The sequence below is a fragment of the Panulirus ornatus genome, chromosome 45, assembly GCF_036320965.1.
Source record: "Panulirus ornatus isolate Po-2019 chromosome 45, ASM3632096v1, whole genome shotgun sequence".
Taxonomy (NCBI): Eukaryota; Metazoa; Arthropoda; class Malacostraca; order Decapoda; family Palinuridae; genus Panulirus; species Panulirus ornatus.
Genome location: NC_092268.1, coordinates 2461004 through 2481841, shown reverse-complemented (window position 1 = coordinate 2481841; position 20838 = coordinate 2461004). Strand labels below are relative to the sequence as shown.

Here is a 20838-nt window from a genome sequence, read left to right as displayed (position 1 = left end):
CAACCTTGTATGCTTGTGGACAGAATACCAGCAGTCTACATATGGCTGAGACAGAAAGAAAGACGGCTGTCTGGATCGGAGGAGTGCAGCTTGACAACCACTGAAGTGCTGGCTCAGTATGCAGTTATCACTAATCCTCATGATACCTAGGTGGGTAGGATCAGGAGTATCACTTCTTTATCCCATCTTTCACATGCCATACACATCGTTTGTCTATGTAAGTATTTAAACCTTTCAATGCCCTGGTTTTATTTAGCTTATGTGTGTGCCATTTTTTAATTTCTCTAGGTATTGCAGCACAACAAGCCACTTTTCTAAACCCTCTTCCTCTTGCTACTTTATTTTAGACTGTTTTTTTCTTCATTTGTTCATTACAGACTTTCACACATTACTTCACCAAAAAATGGCATTCCACCTGCCACTCCCTTTAACATACTTGCATATAACAACCTTTTCTGTGCAAGCCAGTGAATTGCAACAGGCCAGTTATGCATGTTAATGCTCAGTCCCTCACATGTATACTCTTGCCCATGTGCAGCTTATTGAATCCAGTATTCCCAGTTACCACTCCTCTTTCAGCAACTGTCAAAGCACTCACTTGGCCTTTTCAATGTAAAGTGGAACTCCCTTAAATGGGTGTCCATGGCAGTAGTCTCTCCATATCTAGGGAACTCCAGTGCCACTTCATAGCCTCTATTGCTTCACCCTTAACAGGCCACGTAGAGGGCTTCTACCTAATGTTCCTTATTATTACTATTACCTAATGCTCCAGCCTAAATGTTCCTACATACTGCTACCATCTGTTGCTTCTACCAATTTGCCAAAAGTCAAGGCTATTGAATGGTGCTCGGCAGGAAAATCGGTTACGAATAATGATCTATGCGAGTCAAGTGTTGTATATGACAAGGAGAGATGCATGTTTCTGGACAGAATGCCAGTAGTCTACTTGTAGTTGAGGTTTTTAAAAGCTATTTTTTTATATGATGGAGTTTATACTATCCTCAGCAAAAGGGGGTAGAACACTTCTCTTAAACCTGTGCTCTAGTGCGTCTTGATTCTTCCATGCTTTCACATCACTACAATTGTTTCCATACACTAATTTTTTTTCATTAGACATTTTACCTAATGGATTGCAAAAGAGCATTGCAAGTCTTTTTCCCAGTACCTTCTGTGGTTGTAAACAACCTTGCCCTTGGATATAATGTCATGTCAATCCTCTGCATTTTCATTCTTCAAAAAGTCATTTAGACTTGGATAACATATCCTCCCAATTTTCTTTTTTTCACTGGCCTGTTATTCATTTAGACTTGGATAACATATCCTCCCAACTTTCTTTTTTCACTGGCCTGTTATTCATTAAAAGTGGAGCTTTGTAAGGCTCTTTCACATTAGTTCCCATGCTTGTCAGTGACCTCACCTCTATGTGTCTGGGCCATAATCTGCACTTGTCTTGGAGTTGAATTACAATAAACAGCGATTGTCAGCACTTGGCAATCTCTTCATATCAGTGTCCTACACTCTTGCTTGTTTGAGAGGTAACCACCTTAGAGTTGGACCAAACTGTCTCAAGACCTCATTTGATTAAGGCTACACCCAATTGAACAAGGACTCGTGTGTTGTGACTGATGCCATTAGGGCACATAAAAACTTTCATTCTTGTACTACCAGCAAATTAGAGAGTCCTTTAATTCCAACACACCACCACAATATCATTGCTCTCTTCTCTTTCAGTGCCCTCTGCTCCATCATAACATTTCATTTTCTTGCACAACTGACCTCTAGTCTTCACTCTACTTCTTCCATTGTTACCCTCCCTGCCACTCTCGGTACTTGTCCATCACCTGCGATATCAAGACTCCAGTTACTTTGAGTTCTTTTTCACAGTCATCATCCCAGGTCTTATCCCAAGACAACTTCATGCCTGTAGCATATAACTGTTTAAACACACTTGCAGCCTGCACATCACTGCTGGATCTACAAGTGTCACTTATTCTGTTGCTTGGCTATTACCAAAATGTGTAAATGAGGTTGATTTTTAATGATGCTGACTTGGTAAGGTAGGAGAGGCAGTTGGATATGAAAAAAGCATGAACTGGTCTTTTGAAAGGTATGTAGTGGGCCAGTCATCTTCCCAGAACTAAGAGTGAGTGGAACATCTACCATTGATCAAACTGTTAACATCAGGAACCCCTTAGAAGGGAGCTCAGCCAATCAATCCTTGGAGGAATATGTTGCAGCTGTAAGCAAGCTTCAGGTATTTAAAATGAATGTTCTCTTGGTTATTTCCACAAAAAATGGGATGGGGGAGTGGCAAGTCTGATAATGCTCATAATCAAATAATGGTTATACTTCAAAAAAGTCAAAACCTTACTGATCGTACATGAGAATTCCCATTTATGACAGGATACTGGTTTTCCATTTGCTGTACCATCTAGTAACTTGGTTGATTAACCACTTGGTGATACTTGCAGACAGAGGTACAGCTTCTGAAGGATGCCCTTCCTACAGTGTTGTACCACTTCGGTCAGCAAGCTATCACTGGATTTATAAGTGCTGCATCCCTCACTGTTGATAATGCCCATTTTGATGAACTGACTTTACATAAGGTGAGTGAGTTGCATCATACCACTTGAGATATAAAGCACTTCAAAGTTCTGATTCTGGAAAGGGATGTTAAAAAGATTATTAAACCAATGGAAATTTTTTTGAGAATTTGAGGGGATATCACTTTGTAAATGTGGATTCAAGTAGGCATACTTCTTGCATTGCAAACCAGTATGAAACTGGTGTCCTTTATATGATTAATACTGCTTTATACTGGCTACTAAACATGTTGTGTTATATACATAGGATGTCTATATTTGGTTTCCTGTTTATCGAATGGATCACGTGCACAGTTGGCTAACCTGTATATTCCTGCACTTTAAGTCGATGTATGTGAGCAAACCAAGGCTGTATGCTCATGATTTAATACATATAACTGGGAACCAAAAACTGTCATGTTGGCCTTCATAATTTTAGACAAAGTAGCAGGCATATCTGTAGATTAGTGGTGGTCAGTGGTAATAATTGTAATAGTAGAGGAAATGGAGTTTAGTGGTTCTGACATATTGGGGTAAAGGAATATAATCAATAGTACGTGGTTGCTTTTGGTTAAGCATTTCACTTTGCAGGTGAATGGCCACTCACTAGACAGCATAACCCGGGAGTTCCTACTAGATGCTGTAGATCAGAATGTACAGGAAAGTTGGCGTGCAAACTACATGGAAGTGGATGTCTTCACCACCCGTGGCAGTCCCATAGCAGGAACGATCTCTGGAGTGCTAACTAGTGGTAGGTTTTCTGCTACATAGTGGTCTTGTTTTGATCTAGTTGGGCATAGGAATGGGAAAAGGAACCTAAACTGACCTAACCTGACCTAACCTAGCCTAGCCTAACCTAGCCTAGCCTAGCCTAGCCTAGCCTAACCTAACCTAACCTAACCTAACCTAACCTAACCTAACACAACCTAACCTAACCTAACCTAACCTAACCTAACCAACCTTGTATGCTTGTGGACAGAATACCAGCAGTCTACATATGGCTGAGACAGAAAGAAAGACGGCTGTCTGGATCGGAGGAGTGCAGCTTGACAACCACTGAAGTGCTGGCTCAGTATGCAGTTATCACTAATCCTCATGATACCTAGGTGGGTAGGATCAGGAGTATCACTTCTTTATCCCATCTTTCACATGCCATACACATCGTTTGTCTATGTAAGTATTTAAACCTTTCAATGCCCTGGTTTTATTTAGCTTATGTGTGTGCCATTTTTTAATTTCTCTAGGTATTGCAGCACAACAAGCCACTTTTCTAAACCCTCTTCCTCTTGCTACTTTATTTTAGACTGTTTTTTCTTCATTTGTTCATTACAGACTTTCACACATTACTTCACCAAAAAATGGCATTCCACCTGCCACTCCCTTTAACATACTTGCATATAACAACCTTTTCTGTGCAAACCAGTGAATTGCAACAGGCCAGTTATGCATGTTAATGCTCAGTCCCTCACATGTATACTCTTGCCCATGTGCAGCTTATTGAATCCAGTATTCCCAGTTACCACTCCTCTTTCAGCAACTGTCAAAGCACTCCCTTGGCCTTTTAAATGTAAAGTGGAACTCCCTTAAATGGGTGTCCATGGCAGTAGTCTCTCCATATCTAAGGAACTCCAGTGCCTCTTCATAGCCTCTATTGCTTCACCCTTAACAGGCCACGTAGAATGCTTCTACCTAATGTTCCTTATTATTACTATTACTTAATGCTCCAGCCTAAATGTTCCTACATACTGCTACCATCTGTTGCTTCTGCCAGTTTGCCAAAAGTCAAGGTGATTGAATGGTGCTCCGCAGGAAAATCGATTACGAATAATGATCTATGCGAGTCAAGTGTTGTATATGACAAGGAGAGATGCATGTTTCTGGACAGAATGCCAGTAGTTTACTTGTGATTGAGGTTTATAAAAGCTATTTTTTATATAATGGAGTTTATACTATCCTCAGCAAAAGGGGGTAGAACACTTCTCTTAAACCTGTGCTCTAGTGCGTCTTGATTCTTCCATGCTTTCACATCACTACAATTGTTTCCATAAACTAATTTTTTTTCATTAGACATTTTACCTAATGGGATTGCAAAAGAGCATTGCAAGTCTTTTTCCCAATACCTTCTGTGGTTGTAAACAACCTTGCCCTTGGATATAATGTCTTGTCTATCCTCTGCATTTTCATTCTTCAAAAAGTTATTTAGACTTGGATAACATATCCTCCCAACTTTCTTTTTTCACTGGCCTGTTATTCATTTAGACTTGGATAACATATCCTCCCAACTTTCTTTTTTAACTGGCCTGTTATTCAGTAAAAGTAGAGCTTTGTAAGGCTCTTTCATATTAGTTCCCATGCTTGTCAGTGACCTCACCTCTATGTGTCTGGGCCATAATCTGCACTTGTCTTGGAGCTGAATTACAATAAACAGCGATTGTCAGCACTTGGCAATCTCTTCATATCAGTGTCCTACACTCTTGCATGTTTGAGAGGTAACCACCTTAGAGTTGGACCAAACTGTCTCAAGACCTCATTTGATTAAGGCTACACCCAATTGAACAAGGACTCGTGTGTTCTGACTGATGCCATTAGGGCACATAAAAACTTTCATTCTTTTTTTTTTCTTTTTTTTTTTTTTATACTTTGTCGCTGTCTCCCGCGTTTGCGAGGTAGCGCAAGGAAACAGACGAAAGAAATGGCCCAACCCCCCCCCCCATACACATGTACATACACACGTCCACACACGCAAATATACATACCTACACAGCTTTCCATGGTTTACCCCGGACGCTTCACATGCCTTGGTTCAATCCACTGACAGCACGTCAACCCCTGTATACCACATCACTCCAATTCGCTCTATTTCTTGCCCTCCTTTCACCCTCCTGCATGTTCAGGCCCCGATCACACAAAATCCTTTTCACTCCATCTTTCCACCTCCAATTTGGTCTCCCTCTTCTCCTCGTTCCCTCCACTTCCGACACATATATCCTCTTGGTCAATCTTTCCTCACTCATTCTCTCCATGTGCCCAAACCATTTCAAAACACCCTCTTCTGCTCTCTCAACCACGCTCTTTTTATTTCCACACATCTCTCTTACCCTTACGTTACTTACTCGATCAAACCACCTCACACCACACATTGTCCTCAAACATCTCATTTCCAGCACATCCATCCTCCTGCGCACAACTCTATCCATAGCCCACGCCTCGCAACCATACAACATTGTTGGAACCACTATTCCTTCAAACATACCAATTTTTGCTTTCCGGGATAATGTTCTCGACTTCCACACATTTTTCAAGGCTCCCAAAATTTTCGCCCCCTCCCCCACCCTATGATCCACTTCCGCTTCCATGGTTCCATCCGCTGACAGATCCACTCCCAGATATCTAAAACACTTCACTTCCTCCAGTTTTTCTCCATTCAAACTCACCTCCCAATTGACTTGACCCTCAACCCTACTGTACCTAATAACCTTGCTCTTATTCACATTTACTCTTAACTTTCTTCTTCCACACACTTTACCAAACTCCGTCACCAGCTTCTGCAGTTTCTCACATGAATCCGCCACCAGCGCTGTATCATCAGCGAACAACAACTGACTCACTTCCCAAGCTCTCTCATCCCCAACAGACTTCATACTTGCCCCTCTTTCCAAAACTCTTGCATTTACCTCCCTAACAACCCCATCCATAAACAAATTAAACAACCATGGAGACATCACACACCCCTGCCGCAAACCTACATTCACTGAGAACCAATCACTTTCCTCTCTTCCTACACGTACACATGCCTTACATCCTCGATAAAAACTTTTCACTGCTTCTGACAACTTGCCTCCCACACCATATATTCTTAATACCTTCCACAGAGCATCTCTATCAACTCTATCATATGCCTTCTCCAGATCCATAAATGCTACATACAAATCCATTTGCTTTTCTAAGTATTTCTCACATACATTCTTCAAAGCAAACACCTGATCCACACATCCTCTACCACTTCTGAAACCACACTGCTCTTCCCCAATCTGATGCTCTGTACATGCCTTCACCCTTTCAATCAGTACCCTCCCATATAATTTACCAGGAATACTCAACAAACTTATACCTCTGTAATTTGAGCACTCACTCTTATCCCCTTTGCCTTTGTACAATGGCACTATGCACGCATTCCGCCAATCCTCAGGCACCTCACCATGAGTCATACATACATTAAATAACCTTACCAACCAGTCAACAATACAGTCACCCCCTTTTTTAATAAATTCCACTGCAATACCATCCAAACCTGCTGCCTTGCCGGCTTTCATCTTCCGCAAAGCTTTTACTACCTCTTCTCTGTTTACCAAATCATTTTCCCTAACCCTCTCACTTTGCACACCACCTCGACCCAAACACCCTATATCTGCCACTCTGTCATCAGACACATTCAACAAACCTTCAAAATACTCATTCCATCTCCTTCTCACATCACCACTACTTGTTATCACCTCCCCATTTACGCCCTTCACTGAAGTTCCCATTTGCTCCCTTGTCTTACGCACCCTATTTACCTCCTTCCAGAACATCTTTTTATTCTCCCTAAAATTTACTGATAGTCTCTCACCCCAACTCTCATTTGCCCTTTTTTTCACCTCTTGCACCTTTCTCTTGACCTCCTGTCTCTTTCTTTTATACTTCTCCCACTCAATTGCATTTTTTCCCTGCAAAAATCGTCCAAATGCCTCTCTCTTCTCTTTCACTAATACTCTTACTTCTTCATCCCACCACTCACTACCCTTTCTAAACAGCCCACCTCCCACTCTTCTCATGCCACAAGCATCTTTTGCGCAATCCATCACTGATTCCCTAAATACATCCCATTCCTCCCCCACTCCCCTTACTTCCATTGTTCTCACCTTTTTCCATTCTGTACACAGTCTCTCCAGATACTTCTTCACACAGGTCTCCTTCCCAAGCTCACTTACTCTCACCACCTTCTTCACCCCAACATTCACTCTTCTTTTCTGAAAACCCATACTAATCTTCACCTTAGCCTCCACAAGATAATGATCGGACATCCCTCCAGTTGCACCTCTCAGCACATTGACATCCAAAAGTCTCTCTTTCGCACGCCTGTCAATTAACACGTAATCCAATAACGCTCTCTGGCCATCTCTCCTACTTACATAAGTATACTTATGTATATCTCGCTTTTTAAACCAGGTATTCCCAATCATCAGTCCTTTTTCAGCACATAAATCTACAAGCTCTTCACCATTTCCATTTACAACACTGAACACCCCATGCATACCAATTATTCCCTCAACTGCCACATTACTCACCTTTGCATTCAAATCACCCATCACTATAACCCGGTCTCGTGCATCAAAACCGCTAACACACTCATTTAGCTGCTCCCAAAACACTTGCCTCTCATGATCTTTCTTCTCATGCCCAGGTGCATATGCACCAATAATCACCCACCTCTCTCCATCAACTTTCAATTTTACCCATATTAATCGAGAATTTACTTTCTTACATTTTATCACATACTCCCACAACTCCTGTTTCAGGAGTATTGCTACTCCTTCCCTTGCTCTTGTCCTCTCACTAACCCCTGACTTCACTCCCCAGACATTTCCAAACCACTCTTCCCCTTTACCCTTCATTCTTTTACTACCAGCAATTTAGAGAGTCCTTTAATTCCAACACCACCACAATATCATTGCTCTCTTCTCTTTCAAGTGCCCTCTGCTCCATCATAACATTTCATTTTCTTGCACAACTGACCTCTAGTCTTCACTCTACTTCTTCCATTGTTACCCTCCCTGCCACTCTCGGTACTTGTCCATCACCTGCGATATCAAGACTCCAGTTACTTTGAGTTCTTTTTCACAGTCATCATCCCAGGTCTTATCCCAAGACAACTTCATGCCTGTAGCATATAACTATTTAAACACACTTACAGCCTGCACATCACTGCTGGATCTACAAGTGTCACTTATTCTGTTGCTTGGCTATTACCAAAATATGTAAATGAGGTTGATTTTTCATGATGCTGACTTGGTAAGGTAGGAGAGGCAGTTGGATATGAAAAAAGCGTGAACTGGTCTTTTGAAAGGTATGGAGTGGGCCAGTCATCTTCCCAGAACTAAGAGTGAGTGGAACAACTACCATTGATCAGACTGTTAACATCAGGAACCCCTTAGAAGGGAGCTCAGCCAATCAATCCTTGGAGGAATATGTTGCAGCTGTAAGCGAGCTTCAGGTATTTAAAATGAATGTTCTCTTGGTTATTTCCACAAAAAATGGGATGAGGGAGTGGCAAGTCTGATAATGCTCATAATCAAATAATGGTTATACTTCAAAAAAGTCAAAACCTTACAGATCGTACATGAGAATTCCCTTTTATGACAGGATACTGGTTGATTAACTACTTGGTGATACTTGCAGACAGAGGTACAGCTTCTGAAGGATGCCCTTCCTACAGTGTTGTACCACTCCGGCCAGCAAGCTATCACTGGATTTATAAATGCTGCATCCCTCACTGTTGATAATGCCCATTTTGATGAACTGACTTTACATAAGGTGAGTGAGTTGCATCATACCACTTGAGATATAAAACACTTCAAAGTTCTGATTCTGGAAAGGGATGTTAAAAAGATTATTAAACCAATGGAAATTTTTTTGAGAATTTGAGGGGATATCACTTTGTAAATGTGGATTCAAGTAGGCATACTTCTTGCATTGCAAACCAGTATGAAACTGGTGTCCTTTATATGGCTAATACTGCTTTATACTGGCTACTAAACATGTGTTATATACATAGGATGTCTATATTTGGTTTCCTGTTTATCGAATGGATCACGTGCACAGTTGGCTAACTCGTATATTCCTGCACTTTAAGTCGATGTATGTGAGCAAACCAAGGCTGTATGCTCATGATTTAATACATACAACTGGGAACCAAAAACTGTCGTGTTGGCCTTCATAATTTTAGACAAACTAGCAGGCATATCTGTAGATTAGTGGTGTTCAGTGGTAATAATTGTAATAGTAGAGGAAGTGGAGTTTAGTGGTTCTGACATATTGTGGTCAAGGAATATAATCAATAGTATGTGGTTGCTTTTGGTTAAGCATTTCACTTTGCAGGTGAATGGCCACTCGCTAGACAGCATAACTCGGGAGTTCCTGCTAGATGGTGTAGATCAGAATGTACAGGAAAGTTGGCGTGCAAACTACATGGAAGTGGATGTCTTCACCACCCGTGGCAGTCCCATAGCAGGAACGATCTCTGGAGTGCTAACTAGTGGTAGGTTTTCTGCTACATAATGGTCTTGTTTTGATCTAGTTGGGCATAGGAATGGGATAAGGAACCTCTTAATTTTTCCGGAGGAAAGTTCCACTATTTCCTAATATTTTATTTTCTAACCATAAAAGTGATATCAATGTTAAATGAAGGTGAGCTTGGGATGGGGGCGAGTTGCCTAGGCAAGGTGGTAGAATAGGGTCAGTGCAAGGATTACCTTACTTGATGCTAGAAGCTTTATTGGTTATAGTTGTACACACATGATGACACTCAATATGTCTAGATGGGATGATAAGGGACGTAAATGCAAGTCTTTGAGAGAGGGGTGAGTATGCAGCCTTGTGGGGATGAAAGGGCCTGGGAAGCGAGTGTGTTTAATGATGATACAGTACTGGTGGCAGATTCAAGTGAGAAATTGCAGAAGTTGGTGACGAGTTTGGAAAAGTATGTGAAAGGAGAAAGCTGAGTGAATGTTAATAAAAGTAATCCCTACTAGTATGGCATCATAACATAAACCATACTAGTTTGGTTGGGGTCCTTTATAGGTTAAATGAAAATGTAATGCAAATTTGATATGCAGTGCAGACTAACAGGTCTTCCGACAGCAAAAGTGTATGTGCAACCATAGTTTGGGCCATAAAGCTCATTTCTCCAGGAATTGGTAGGTTAGGTGAGGTCATGTGCCTTGACCTGCCACCTAGTCAAGGTGCCGATAGAAGGGTGCCCTGCTATACGCCCCACATCATTCAGTGGCTAATTAGCACGTCTTTGGTGCACTAATTATAATATGAAAGTTAAACTGTTAGCATTGAGAATAGTTCTCTCTCAATAATCAATTGGTGGTGACAGAGAAGGGACAAAGAGTTGGCAAAATTCAACAAACTTGATAGGCAAACTTAGTGCACCAAATTTAAGTGTGTGTACAGCAATAAATATAGACAGTTTGCTCATTTTCCTTTTTCTATGTATCTTTTCTTGCCACATTCCTTGGGACCACCCAAAATTTCCATGGCTGGGCTACTTAAGAGATAAAAGTGTATTAAAGGGAAAATATTTTTCAGCAGATTTTGGTTGCAATGAATATACTAGGTAAGGGGAAAACAGGATTGAAAATACTGCCAGTGTCTCTCCTGTATCATACAAGGCAACTACTAATTATAAATGAATAGTAAAGATGTAAATTTCAGAATGAACATTTGCTGCTTTCATTGTTTTTCTTGCACAATATCTTTCATTATTACGGTACTACAATTTGATGTAAATTTCAGGTTGATGACACTTGGTTCATGTTGGTGGCTAATGACTATGATCCTGAAGACTTTCTTGACCCATACACTGTAACATCAGAGGTCTTTGCCTGGAACAGTTTCCCAGAATCGGTAAGGTTAAGTGTTTTTGTTAGTATGTATAATTGAAGGTCAGGTACCTGAGGACTGGTGGAATGCTTGTTCAGTGCCATTGTATAAATGCAAGGGGAACAGAAAGTGAATATTTGAACTAGAATAGAGGAAGTTTGTTTAGGATACCTGGAAAGTTGTAAGAGACTTGTGATATAGGGTAGCACGCACAGAGGATCAGATTGTGGAGGAACAAAGTGGCCTCAGAAGTGGGAGACGCTGTTTCGATCAGGTGCTTGCTTTGAAGAATCTTTGATATACTTAAAGAAAACACTTTGTGTGTGGAATTTATAGATCAGGAGAAAATATATGATGTGGTTGACATGCTTTGTGTATGCTCTGAATGTATGGTGTTGGAGGAAAGCTACAAAAACTAGCTTAGATTTTGTATCAAATGAGTAAGGCATGTGTGTTAAGTGACAGAGAAGGAGTGGTGGTGCCAGGTGGAGGTAGCTGTCATATGTAATGCACCGAGACCACCGTATTATATATTGAACCAGGTCATGTGAAGTGTCTGGGGTAAACCATGGAAAGTTTAGTGGGGCTTGGATGTGCAAAGGGAGCTGTAGTTTTGGTGCATTACACATGACAGCTAGCAGACTGAGTGTGAACGAATGTGGCCTTTGTTGTCTTTTCCTAGCGCTACCTCGCACATGTGCATGGGAAGGAGGTGTTGTTTCATGTGTGGTGGGGTGGCAGTGGGAATGGATGAAGGCAGCAAGTATGAATATGTACATGTGTATGTATGTATATGTTTATATACGTTGAAATGTATAGGTATGTATATGTGCGTGTGTGGGCATTTATGTATATGCATGTGTATGTGGGTGGGTTGGGCCATTCTTTTGTCCGTTTCCTTGTGCTACCTCGCTAACGCGGGAGACAGCGATAAAGCTTAATAAATATATAAAATATTTATTTTTTTTAATCATACTTTGTTGCTGTCTCCCGCATTAGCGAGGTAGTGCAAGGAAACAGACGAGGAAGTCCAACCCACCCTCGTACACATGTAATACATGAATGCCCATACACGCACATATACATACATGTACATTTCAACATATACATACACAGACGTACATATATGTACATATTCATATATGTACATATATGGAAATGGAGGGAGGAAGAGCAAGAACAAGGACAAGTTGGAAGGATAGAGCGAGATGTAAGAGATGGACATGCAGTCAACAGGCTGGATCAGGGCATGTGAAGCTGTTAGGAGAAACTGTGAATAAGGACATGTAGTTTCTGTGCATTATGCATGAGAGTTAGTGTATGTGAGCAAATGGGGCCATTTTTCCTCTGCTCCTGATGCTGCCTCAGAGTGTGGAGAAATTGTGTACATAAACGATATATATTTTTTTCATATTGTGTATGTCATGTATGCATACTCTTCTTCACAGTTTACTGTAGTGGCAGAATATGTGGCAGACCACACCACCTCTGGGATGTTCATGACATCCAACCTTCCAGTCAAGGAAAGTTTCTGTACGTTAGCTCAGCTTAAGGTTGCAGACCATCCCCACTTTGAAGACAATGTAAAGTACACAGCAGGAGTCTTGGTAAGTTCTTTCTTTATTCCTAGTAGTGTTAGGGCATACAAATGAAATTCTGAAGTCACAGTCACCAATTTATTTTCATGTGGTAATGAATATCTAAAGCATATTTTAACATACTTTATGACAAAGGATATTAAATTCTTTGCACTTGCCTCTTATTTGGACAAGTATGCCTTTATACTAGTTAAATTGTACAATCAGACTGTAAATTACTTTTAATTCTAAGGTGTCAATATGACAAACTGGAGAAAAATCCTGAAGAAAGCCTTTGCAACTAGTCTCGTATTGCTTTCCTCGTATGGGAATCTGTGGAGCCATCAGTGACACTATACCAGTCTCTTGCCATAATGAATGACCACTTAACCCTACTGAGAGGAGAGCAGAGGTTGAATTCAATTTGATATCAACTGCACCCAGGGTAAAAGCAATTTATGCTGTGATTGTACATTGTTTCTTTACTAAAGTTTAGCAAAAACTTGCGTGGATATGTGTGGGAAAACAAGGGTACATCAAGTTGCAATCATGGTGCAAATATAGTATCTTGTGTAGGACTTTGCTCCTGATTAGAAAACCTTCCCTTGAGACATGTAGGAATTGCTTAGCCTTTGAGGCCTTAAAAGCTCTCAGCTGGGCAGAGATTAAGTTCATAAAAAAAAAGCTTGTTACAAAAAATACTTTAGTTTTGTTCAAGAATGTTGGTTCCATTTATAAAATTTAGTTGTGGATATTTACAAAACACATTGTTGCCCACTTAGAACCCTGTTGACAGTATTGTATTGGTTACGGAAGAATTTTGCCTTATTTTTTCCTATGACTTTTATATTAAAAAAGATGGCCAAATTCATCATCCATCCTTACTGACCAGAGGTTTTTTGCATTTTACAAAATGATGTAAGGGAATCTGTATGTGCGCGAAAGTTGAAAACCATTGCAATATGTGAATACTTAAAAATTCCAATTTTCAGGTATACCGATACAATAAAGTGACGAAGAATTTTGAAATGTTCCAACATTTGACTGCTTATGGAGTGGTTGACCAGGCAGTGCTTCAGTGTGGATAACAGCCTTTATTTGCTCCTTGTTTCCAGTGCTGAAGCCAAGTTGTATGTATATGAATATCACCATCCTGAGGTAAGTTGAATGTTCTGGAAAAATAGAAAAATGTCAGTACCAGTAAATTAACCTTAGTCTCTCCTTTAATGAAACTAATTCCTAACTACATGCCCTGGTTCAATCCATTGACAGCACGTTGACCCTGGTATACCAAGTCATTCCACCAATGCCATCCTCCATCAAGCCACCTCACAACACATATTGTCCTCAAACATTTCATTTCCAACACATCCACCCTCCTCCGCACAACTCAACCTATAGCCCACGCCTCGCAACCATATAACATTGTTGGAACCACTTTTCCTTCAAACATACCCATTTTTCCTCTGAGATGCCATCCTCCAGCACTTCCTCACATTGCCCTCTCCCTCCCTCTCTCATTCCTTCACCAAGGTCTCCACCCTCCACCAATGCCACCCTCCCTCCCTCCTTCACCAAGGTCTCCACCCTCCACCAATGCCACCCTCCCTCCCTCCTTCACCAAGGTGACCACCCTCCACCATCGCTTCACTCCACAAGGGATACGCCTCCAGATTTAGGGCCACACTGGGGTATTTTGACACCAGGATCTTATTGAAGTTTGATACACATAAATCTCCACCATCTTAGGACGGTAGGGTTCAGTGGGTGGAGACTGAACAATGTTGGTGATAGCATTGGAGACACAGTAGGGGTAATGGTGGTAGTGGTGAAGGTCACCAGGGGATTCTCTGATGGGGTTAATTCCAGAACAAAAGTGGAAACATGGTCGAGCATTAAACAGCAGATAAATGCAGCTTTCCCCTGCTTTTCAAGAACTGTGGAACAACAGGTTCAGAAGAGGTATCACAACATTATATCCTCAGGAAAGAATAAGATTGCTACTCATAAGAGGCTCTTCTGTAAAACAGATAAGTAACTTATGAAACTATACCCATTTTGTAAGAGGCTAACAGATAACACTTTCCAGAGTGGAGGACCAGTAGGTCGCTCTTTATGGAGCAAAAATGGAAATAAGACAGTTTCATAGTCTCAATGTGAAGTAGGTTAGGCATAAGCTAAGTTGTATGAAAAAGACTTGCATAGGCTAAGTTATTGCCATACAATGCTTGTGAATTTGTCTTAATTGCTGTATGTATTTTTACAGATGGTGGTCCACTACATGATAAGCCTCTGCTTGATCCTGTCACATGCAGTAGCAGGTATTCTTGGTGCTGACAGCCCAAGCATCACAGGAATTTCAGCTACGATTCTGTGACTAATGATTCGTGTGAGGATACCACTAGTTTAGCAATTTGTATAATATTTTCTTTGTTCACCAGAAGTAACCATTTGTGGCGCTGAAATTTGTATGTACTTATAATTTCTTCCCATATGACTTGGCTTAAGTCAAGAGGGCTTTTTATAGTATTATAGAAAAGTATTAAAGTTTAGTAAATCAAATGAGGTTACAATTTAGTTCATATTACAGCCAAAGTTTTAAACTTACATTTTACAATTGATTCCTTTCTCTCCCACAGGCTGTGCACCATGATGATACCTCCACCTCAGTCCTCGCATGAATCCCTGCCTTCAGGTTCAGTGCTGATGCATAGGCGTACGTCTACAGACTTGGGACAATCTATCAAAAAAAATATACCTAAAAATTAGAGAACTGCAAAACAAAAGTGCAATCTACTTGCAGTTAAAATTCCTAACCAATAATTTGTCTATTATTTCTTTGAAACAACTTTTTAACACATCTCAGATTCACTTATAATTTGCTGATACTCTTATCTCCAAATCATAGTGTGTGGACAAGTTAATGTATTTCTTTACTGGAAAAAAAATGTTTACAGAACTGAGTGTTTGATTTCCCAGGTAGAAATAATTTATAACAATCCACAGATTGTTGTGACAAAGGTATGATATGGTTATGAAACATCTTTGGAGTTTGTGATGTCTTTTGTCAAATAAGGAATGTATACCGTATAATGATTTATTATACTTAGTTGCTGTCTCCCGCGTTAGTGAGGTAGCGCAAGGAAAAAGACAAATGAATGGCCCAACCCACCCACACAGACATACATAAATGTCCACACATGCACACATACATACCTATACATTTCAAAGTCTACATACACAGACATATACACACATTTACATATTCATACTTGATGCCTTCATCCATTTTCGTCGCCACCCTGCCACACATGAAATAGCACCCCACAATCTCCCCATGCTGTAGCGCCAGGAAAAGACAACATATGCCACATTCGTTCACACTTGGTCTCTAGCTGTCATGTGTAATGCACCAAAACCACAGCTCCCTTTTCACATCCAGGCCCCACAAAACTTTCCATGGTTTACCCCAGACACTTCACATGCCCTGGTTCAATCCATTGACAGCACATCAACCCCAGTATACCACATCATTCCAATTCACTATTTCTTGCACGCCTTTCACCCTCCTGTATGATCAGGCCCAAATCGCTCAAAATCTTTTTCACTTCATCCTTCCACCTCCAATTTGGTCTCCCACTTCTTGTTCCCTCCACCAATGACACATATCCTCTTTGCCAATTTTTCCTCGCTCATTCTCTCCATAACTACTAAAGAATTTGACACCTTAAAACCCATCCAAAAAAAAATGATAGCTAATCACCAATCCCTCAAACCTACTGAATGCAATAACCTTGCTTTTATTCACATTTACTCTGCTTTCTTCTTTCACACACTTTAGGAAGCTCGGTCACCAACTTCAGCAGTTTCTCACCCGAATCAGCAACCAGCCCTGTATCATCAGCAAACGACAACTGACTTGCTTCCCAAGCCCTCTCATCCACAACAGACTGCATAATTGCCCTCTCTCCAAAACTCTTCCATTCTCCTCCCTAACAACCCCATCCATAAACAAATTAAACAACCATGGAGACATCACACACCCCTGCCGCAAACCTACATTCACTGGGAACCAATCACTTTCCTCTCTTCCTACTATTACACATGCCTTATATCCTTGATGAAAACTTTTCATTGCTTCTAACAACTTGCCTCCCACACCATATATTCTTAATACCTTCTACAGAGTATCTCTATCAACTCTTATCATATGCCTTCTCCAGATCCATAAATGCTACATACAAATCCCTCTGCTTTTCTAAGTATTTCTCATATACATTCTTCAAAGCAAACACCTGATCCACACATCCTCTACCACTTCTGAAATCTGATGCTCCGTACATTCCTTTACCCTCTCAATCAATACCCTCCCATATAATTTCCCAGGAATACTCGACAAACTTATACCTCTGTAACTTGAACACTTGCCTTTACCGCCTTTGTATAATGGCACTATGCATGCATTCTCCCAATCCGCAGGGTTTTCACCATACATACAATGAATATCCTTACCAACCAGTCAACAACACAGTCACCCCCTTTTCAATAAATTCCACTGCAATACCATCCAATCCTGCCGAATTGCTGGCTTTCAACTCCTACAAAGCTTTAACTACCTCTTCTCTATTCACCAAACCATTCTCCCTGACCCTCTCACTTCGCACACCATCTTGCAAAGCACCCTTTATCTGCCACTCTATCATCAAACACATTCAGCAAACCTTCAAAACTCACTCTTATCTCCTCACTTCCACTACTTGTTACCTCCCCATTTAGCCCCCTTCACTGATGTTCCCATTTGTTCTCTTGTACACTTTATGTACCTCCTTCCAAAGCATCTTTTTATCCGCCAACAATGCCCATTCTTCACTAAGTTTTCAGTTTGAAAAAGTGTGCATGATACTGATCGCTGTTCTGCCATGAAGTGTAAATTAGCAAAGTAGTCTCTGCAACACAAACCTAGAGGTGCATCTCCTGGGTATAAGTGATTTGAGTGTGCTGCTGCATCCAAATTATATCCAAGAAAAATGTCGAGGTTGCCTTCATCTCGAAGGTGTAAATTCACTTCTTTGCATATATTATGGAGAACAACACACGCCATGATTATATGATAGATTTGTTCTGTCTTGACCCCGAGTCACTTCTCCATGCAAAACGTGCCACCTTCGTTTCAGCTGTCCAATCCCCCTTTCCACAGTACATCTAGTTTTCTTCTTGTGTCCTGTAATACATGAATCTTATTAAGTACAAATCTGAGTTTGGACGTTAGTCCCAGGCTCATCATCTAGCTTGTTTTCTCATAATCTAGAAATCTTTTGCACACTGGGTTAGGTCAATTTTGGATTGTGGAAACACTTAAAAGACATGAAACCTGTTTCTTCTACAGCCTATGTAGATATGTAAATATTATTGACATTTTGTCACAAGTAAACATGCAAGAAAGCGTTTAACGTTACCCATTACAAGCTGTCTGAGAACCATCTTCAGGTCTTAGGTAAAGCATCAAAAGCCAACACTTGCAATAGTAATTACTATCACCAATAAGATCTACAGCACCCACACCACCAGGGAAGACCCTAATCTGCATAAATTCTGTTTCGTCTACCATCTGTCTGTGCAATAACCCTACTTACAGTATATTGTGTTGGTCCACAACGTGATCTTTTCCAGTTGCAATATAACGTAAGGTCATCATCATCACTCAGTTCCGGCGTGATACAGAGCCATGTTCCTTGCTGTAGTACTTTCTATTTCCCGCTACATCTCTGATCTATTTCTCAATCTGTGACCACCTGTCTTCCCGCACAGTCAAGCTGGTATCTTCTGACATCCATCCCCTCGTACACACCCCCAGAACAACGGGGCCTAAAAGTTTTCAGCTGAACAAGTGTTCCTTGTCGTCCCAGCCATGTTTGCCTCACTAAGCAAATTCTTAACTGCTTTTGAGGCTTCTCCATCCCTGAGGCATCAACCAGGAATCTGGAAAAAAAAGTAAAAACTTTGATATGTATTATGCAAAATACAAACATGTTTATTATACTTAATCGCCATCTCCTGCGTTAGCAAGGTAGCGTAAGGAAACAGACGAGAAGTCCAACCCACCCACATACACATAAATGCACCACATATACATACATATACATTTCAATGTATATATCTGTATAAGAGTGGATGAGCCTTTCTTCGTCTGTTTCCTGGCACTTCCTCGCTGACGAGGTAAACAGCGATTATAATAATATGAGTGTATATGTAATATAGGTAATGTATACATGTATGTATTCATACTTAAAATAATAAAGTATACGATATAAACAAAGATCGACAATTATTCAAACCTTTGTATCTCCATTGTTTTAGTAACTTGGACTAGTGAGCAAGGTTGCAAACATGTCCTTTTCACCATCTTCCTATGTCACTGATGTAATGTAATGCAATAAATATTTGTTTACGGAAGTGTATGTTTCATTTATAGAAATAAGACTCCCTGATAAAAGCCATTATCTTGTCTATCTGACTAAAATCAATATATCAAAAATCAGGATATAAACTAAAAAAAAACGCTTAAAACTGATTATCTAAAAGATCTAAGATCCACACTTAAATAACTTTAAAAGAGCCATTAAATTTAATGATCTGTAACGAAAAATATAAACAAAAAAGCATTTTGTTTTGGTCATTTTATAAGTAGTTTACAAAAGCCTATATAAGGTGAGTGGACAGACAGTTACAACCATCCAACCCCTCTGGTGTCTGACCCCAGACTGAGGCTGACCCAGTTCTAAGGGCCTAGGTCAGCAGCTAGATCATGGCACTAAATCAAGGGTCGGCACATAAGGCCCTGAAGTGTACAACCTAAGTTCAACACACTTCACAATACAATTATCAATAAACTCACAAATAACACCAGAGCTACTAAATACATTAATTATCTAAAAGAAAAAAAAAATGCCAACCACCACAAATAACTGAGTTAATGATTGAAAGTTAAGTTTTCTTTTAGTGATCTTATGATTCGTTTTCCTTCTTGGCAAGAAAAAGTGTCTAAGTAAATCATTTTCAAAGCCACTATCTATCTATCTATCTATCTATGACGCCCTATGACTCCCTTCTGCAACCACCTCCCCCAAAATAAAGATATGTCCACGGAAATAGTCTCCATAACTAGTATACATCAGTGCCACTTTTTAACTTTTAGTGGCTCACCCTTATTTCTGGTCATCATTTCTCATAAGGAACTTTCTTAAGGGAGTTTGGACTGATGTACTAACTGCGTTTTGGCTGTGTTTCGAAGCCTCATTGAGTCAGTTGAATCGGAACAGCTTCGTTCAGGCGAGTCCCGTATTTTCCACTGCTGTACTACAAAAGACGTCTTAAAAATAACTATAAAAGCTTCAGAATTGTACTATTGAGTTACCTTCCTCTTGAAAACGTAATTTCTGGTATAAAAATCCAAGTTCTGTACGTTATTTCATACTTTATGAGACAGGTTCGAACTTCACTGGTTCACATAAGTAAGAAGAGAAAGTATGAAACACTGCCATCTATGTTTTGGATATGGTACTAAAACTGCCACCTATGTTTTGGATATGGTACTATCACAACACTTCATTAAATCGTCATCTTGATATCATTTACAGTTATATAACCATCAAAGACATTGAAAACCATCTTAATTCCACGCCTGGCATCTAATTAAGGACTCTCAACACCATCAGGAGGTTAGAAAACAGATAATTCCTGTATTTCCTCGTGATGTTGAGTTACCAGCTAGCAATTTGACGCCGTGGCCAGGTCGTGCCAGAGTTTCCAGGGACGGTATAAATTCCATGAGCCAAGATGGCCATTTGCTGGTAGGAGCCGCTGACGGGGAGGACCTACGCGTGACACACCCTCCATCAAACCCTTATTTTAAGGTTAGTATATGCAAATTGTTCGAGAAATTTGTTGACCAGATGTAATGTTATGCATAAGGGTCAAATTGGAGTGTCATAAGTGTTATTTTTACGGTAATTAGCAGAGATATGGCTGGC

General features: G+C 40.4%; 2 protein-coding genes and 1 long non-coding RNA gene across 50 annotated transcripts in view; 2 read left to right on the top strand and 1 right to left on the bottom strand.

The window, feature by feature from the left end:
* LOC139762984 (uncharacterized) overlaps window positions 1-15767 on the top strand; it is a 326805-nt gene extending 311038 nt beyond the window's left edge. For 18 of the 30 annotated variants that reach the window (XM_071688481.1, XM_071688491.1, XM_071688478.1 and 15 more), the window contains 6 exons: window positions 8689-8835; window positions 9021-9155; window positions 11145-11255; window positions 12680-12838; window positions 13801-15197; window positions 15448-15767. In XM_071688481.1, the coding sequence (XP_071544582.1) occupies window positions 8689-8835; window positions 9021-9155; window positions 11145-11255; window positions 12680-12838; window positions 13801-13896 (648 nt within the window). In that variant the 3' untranslated portion in view covers window positions 13897-15197; window positions 15448-15767. The other 12 variants (XM_071688508.1, XM_071688504.1, XM_071688510.1 and 9 more) reach the window with 11 other exon arrangements.
* The window catches only part of LOC139762987 (uncharacterized), a 492364-nt gene that overhangs the window by 112421 nt on the left and 359105 nt on the right, over window positions 1-20838 (bottom strand). For 13 of the 18 annotated variants that reach the window (XR_011715956.1, XR_011715947.1, XR_011715949.1 and 10 more), the window contains 4 exons: window positions 18442-18787; window positions 17768-18029; window positions 15417-15548; window positions 12894-13980 (listed from right to left, as the gene is read on the bottom strand). The gene's annotated coding sequence lies outside the window, so the exon portion shown is untranslated. Of the gene's footprint in view, window positions 1-12893; window positions 13981-15416; window positions 15549-17767; window positions 18030-18441; window positions 18788-20838 lie in introns of those variants that run through there. The other 5 variants (XR_011715948.1, XR_011715952.1, XR_011715955.1 and 2 more) reach the window with 4 other exon arrangements.
* LOC139762994 (uncharacterized) overlaps window positions 20335-20838 on the top strand; it is an 86211-nt gene continuing 85707 nt past the window's right edge. Inside the window, exon 1 of one of the 2 annotated variants that reach the window (XR_011715991.1) lies at window positions 20335-20721. This is a non-coding gene — a long non-coding RNA (uncharacterized lncRNA). The remainder of the gene's footprint in view (window positions 20722-20838) is intronic. The other variant, XR_011715990.1, reaches the window with a different exon arrangement.